A 3619-nucleotide genomic window follows, 5' to 3' on the forward strand; every position below is an offset into this window, starting at 1 on the left:
TTCTCCTGCCTCAGCCTCCTGAGTAGCTGGGACTACAGGCGCCCGCCATCATGCCTGGCTAATTTTTTTGTATTTCTAGTAGAGACGAGGTTTCACTATGTTGATCAGGCTGGTCTCGAACTCCTGACCTCATGATCTGCCCGCCTTGGCCTTCCAAAGTGCTGGGATTACAGGTGTGAGCCACCGCACCTGGCTGAGTCTGTGCTTTTTTATGAAACATAGAACTTTGAACACTTTCACCTGAATCTGGATGATTTGACTTTGGGGTCTTTTAATCAGAATTGATTCATTTCTCTGTATTTTATTTGGAAAATTTTGTTAGATGCCTCAATCAGATGGTATATACAGTGGGCTACAGTAAGCTTAGTATTTGCTTACCTTTTTATTGAATAAGTTATTAGTTATGTACAATGTGAAGCCAGACAAAGTATATATACTTTGTAGAAATATATAGAGTAGTAGAATATCATACAGCCATTCTTTGTTGCTTTGTCTTAGCTTTAAAAACTGTTTATGTAGCAAGCAGCCCAGTTTCAGGACCAATTACTCCGGGTCACAGTTGAGAGTTTCTACCACTGGACTCCTGCCTGACTTCAGCCTGGCCCCCCCTTCTGCTGGTATTACAACACCCTGTTTTAATTATCGCTCTCCTTTTCTGTTGCTTTCATTTTTGGCCTTCTTGGGTGGGCCTGTGTCCTCAGCAGTTCTGTCTTGCAAAGCGAAGTCCACACAGATTAAATGACTTCCCTAGAGGCCTACTGTCTTGGCCCAGAATAGGCAGATGAGTATTTGTTGGCTAAATGAATAATGCGAGTGAATCGTGCAAAGATGGGAGCCGGCACTACCTTCTCTCCTAGGCCCAGTACCACCTGATGCTGCACATCCAGATGCAGCTGTGTGAGCTCTCGCTGTGGGACTGGATAGCCGAGAGAAACAAGCGCAGCCGGGAGTGTGTGGACGAGTCTGCCTGTGAGTACCATCTGGGTCTGCCGGGCCAGGAAATAGACACAGTCACATCTTCCCCATCTCATGTAGGAGTTGCCTCCAGGTGCTTTGTTTTCATTTTTCTTTTTTCTTTATTTTGTTTTATTTTTTTGAGACAGAGCCTTGCTCTGTTTGTTGCTCAGGCAGGAGTGCAGTGGTACATTCACTGCTCACTATAGCCTTGGCCTCCCTGGCTCAAGCGATCCTCCCACCTCTGCCTCCTGAGTAGCTGGGACTACAGGTGCTTGCTATTATGTCTGGCTGATTTTGAAAAAAAAATTTTGTAGAGACCAGGTCTCATTATCCTGCCCAGGCTGGTCTCCAACTCCGGGTCTCAAGCAATCCTCCTGTCCCTGCCTCGCAGAGTGCTGAGATTATAGGCGTGAGCCTCTGCGCTTGGCCAGAATTTTTTCTCTACCAATTTTTTTTTTTTTTTTGAGACGGAGTCTCTCTCTGTCGCTCAGGCTGGAGCGCAGTGGCCGGATCTCAGCTCACTGCAAGCTCCGCCTCCCGGGTTTACGCCATTCTCCTGCCTCAGCCTCCCGAGTAGCTGGGACTACAGGCGCCCGCCATCTCGCCCGGCTAGTTTTTTTTTGTATTTTAGTAGAGACGGGGTTTCACTGTGTTAGCCAGGATGGTCTCGATCTCCTGACCTTGTGATTCGCCCGCCTCGGCCTCCCAAAGTGCTGGGATTACAGGCATGAGCCACCGTGCCTGGCCAATTTTTTTGTAGAGATGGAGTTTTGCTGTATTGCCCAGGTTGATCTTGAACTCCTGGGCTCAAGTGATCCTCCCATCTCGACCTCCCAAAGTGCTGATATTATAGGTGTGAGCCACTGCACTTGGTTGTAAGGTGACTTTTTTAAAGTAGTAATTTTTGGGCATTTGAAAATCCTCTGTGGAGTATGAGTACTTTTTTTCAGGTAGTAAGTGTGCTCTGAGTACTGATAAAATCAGTGGTGCTAAATGTACTTAGTGCTGACAGAAATACTCATTTATTGTTGCAGACTTAGAGGTAAACTCTAATTATTCATCTTAAAGTTTAACAAAATGGGAAGTTTTTTTTTTTTTTTTTGCTGTTTTAAAAAAGTCTGTAATGACTATTTGGTTTTTATCCACAAAAGACTATCAAGAAAGAGAAAATACATTTGTGTCTTTGGCTGAAGAGACTGACATTAATTTGCTTACTTTTCAGCCCGAAGTTAAATCATGGAAAGGGCACGAAAAAACAAACCTAGGAACAAAAATGTTAATAGGCACATCATTTTATTGTTTGGAAAGCGTTCAAGAACCAGTAGTTTGTACATTTGGGATGTCAAAGGTGATAGGTTAAGCATTTTCTGGGACATGTCTAGCCAGAAAATGCAGTTTGAGTGGCTGAAAGTCCCTGCTGCTGTGAAGCTAGGAGGTCTTGTTTGAGGAGGTATGCCAGGTCGCAACAGCAGTAGACAGAATTCCATATCGTCACCGGGAGAAGTTGCTTCAAGTGCTGTTTGTATTTCTCCCCGTAAATATTCCTGATGTTTCTTTTGCAGATACCCTGTAGGGATAAAGGTTTTCGCGATTGCTTTATTAGGGTGTCCCTTAAGAGGCGGAATTCTGGTAGCATGATTCCTGCAGGGAGAATTCCTTGGTTATTGGTCATTCTCAGAGGATAAGCGTGATAAAGTAGCCTGGCCAGAAGTGCCGTATCTCTTACGTTGAAACTGCGCTGAAGGTACATATAAATTGGAGATTCCCCGTTTCTTGTTAAAATGTTAACATTTGCTTCAAAGTCAAGCAGGAGATTGATGATCGCCTCTCTGCCTCCAAAGCATGCCTCGTGGATGGCTGTTTGGCCTTTGTAGTCCTGGGCGTTGACTTTGGCTCCGTGAGTGAGCAGCAGATGGATGCAGCTGACCCCCGCCCCGAGCAGTCGGCCTGCTTTGCTTGATGCGGTGCACACTGCAAGCTTCAGGGGCGTGTTTCCCGTGGAAGAGACAGCACAGTTGACGTTTGCTCCACAGGCAATGAGCGTTTCCATCATCTCCTTATTCAGCATGTTTGCGGCCATGTGAAGGGGCGTCATGCTGGCTTCATTAATAGCATTGACATCGGCACCATTTTGGGCCAAAATGGAGAGAACTGGATAGCAACCATATGCTATGGCCAGGTGGAGCGGTGAACGTTTGTTGCTTTCCCCTTGAGCGTTAACTTGAGCCCCGTGTGCACACAAGATGCGGAGACACGTGATGGCGTTATTCTGAATGTCTGTTAGGATCCTGTGCATTCTGTTGCCTGGTTTTGCCCACATGGTGGAAGTGACTGGCCAGTGCAGTAGCATTAAGTTGAGTGTGGTGAGGCCTGTCGTGTCCCTAGAATGGGTATTGATTACACGTTACACTGAGTTCACAGTGGGAATGGCTCTACGTGAACAGTTAATGCTTAAGAAGCCAATATTTATTTGAAGTCAGACCCTTTAGTTACCTTAAGGATGTGTTTCACAGTCTGTATTGCTGGGTAGTTTCTCGCTATCCCAGGGTTTTTCGGGGGATGTGGTGGGACGCATCCCTACACGATGGGGCCTAGCTTCATTTTTTGTATATATAAATTTTTTTTTTTTTTTTTTTGAGACGGAGTCTCGCTCTGTCGCCCG

The 3619-nt window shown here is 45.7% G+C and overlaps 2 protein-coding genes across 2 annotated transcripts in view; one reads left to right on the plus strand and one right to left on the minus strand.

Annotated features, from left to right (window-relative positions):
- The window catches only part of EIF2AK1 (eukaryotic translation initiation factor 2-alpha kinase 1), a 40639-nt gene that overhangs the window by 23036 nt on the left and 13984 nt on the right, over window positions 1-3619 (plus strand). Inside the window, 4 exon segments of the mRNA XM_011934406.1 lie at window positions 499-617; window positions 829-1031; window positions 3023-3144; window positions 3242-3320. Of these exon segments, the coding sequence (XP_011789796.1) occupies window positions 499-617; window positions 829-1031; window positions 3023-3144; window positions 3242-3320 (523 nt within the window).
- Window positions 2234-3619, minus strand: part of ANKRD61 (ankyrin repeat domain 61) — a 5887-nt gene continuing 4501 nt past the window's right edge. Inside the window, exon 3 of the mRNA XM_011934389.1 lies at window positions 2234-3338. Within this exon, the coding sequence (XP_011789779.1) occupies window positions 2336-3338 (1003 nt within the window). The 3' untranslated portion in view covers window positions 2234-2335. The remainder of the gene's footprint in view (window positions 3339-3619) is intronic.

The sequence above is a fragment of the Colobus angolensis genome, unplaced genomic scaffold, assembly GCF_000951035.1.
Source record: "Colobus angolensis palliatus isolate OR3802 unplaced genomic scaffold, Cang.pa_1.0 Scaffold135, whole genome shotgun sequence".
Classification (NCBI taxonomy): domain Eukaryota; kingdom Metazoa; phylum Chordata; class Mammalia; order Primates; family Cercopithecidae; genus Colobus; species Colobus angolensis.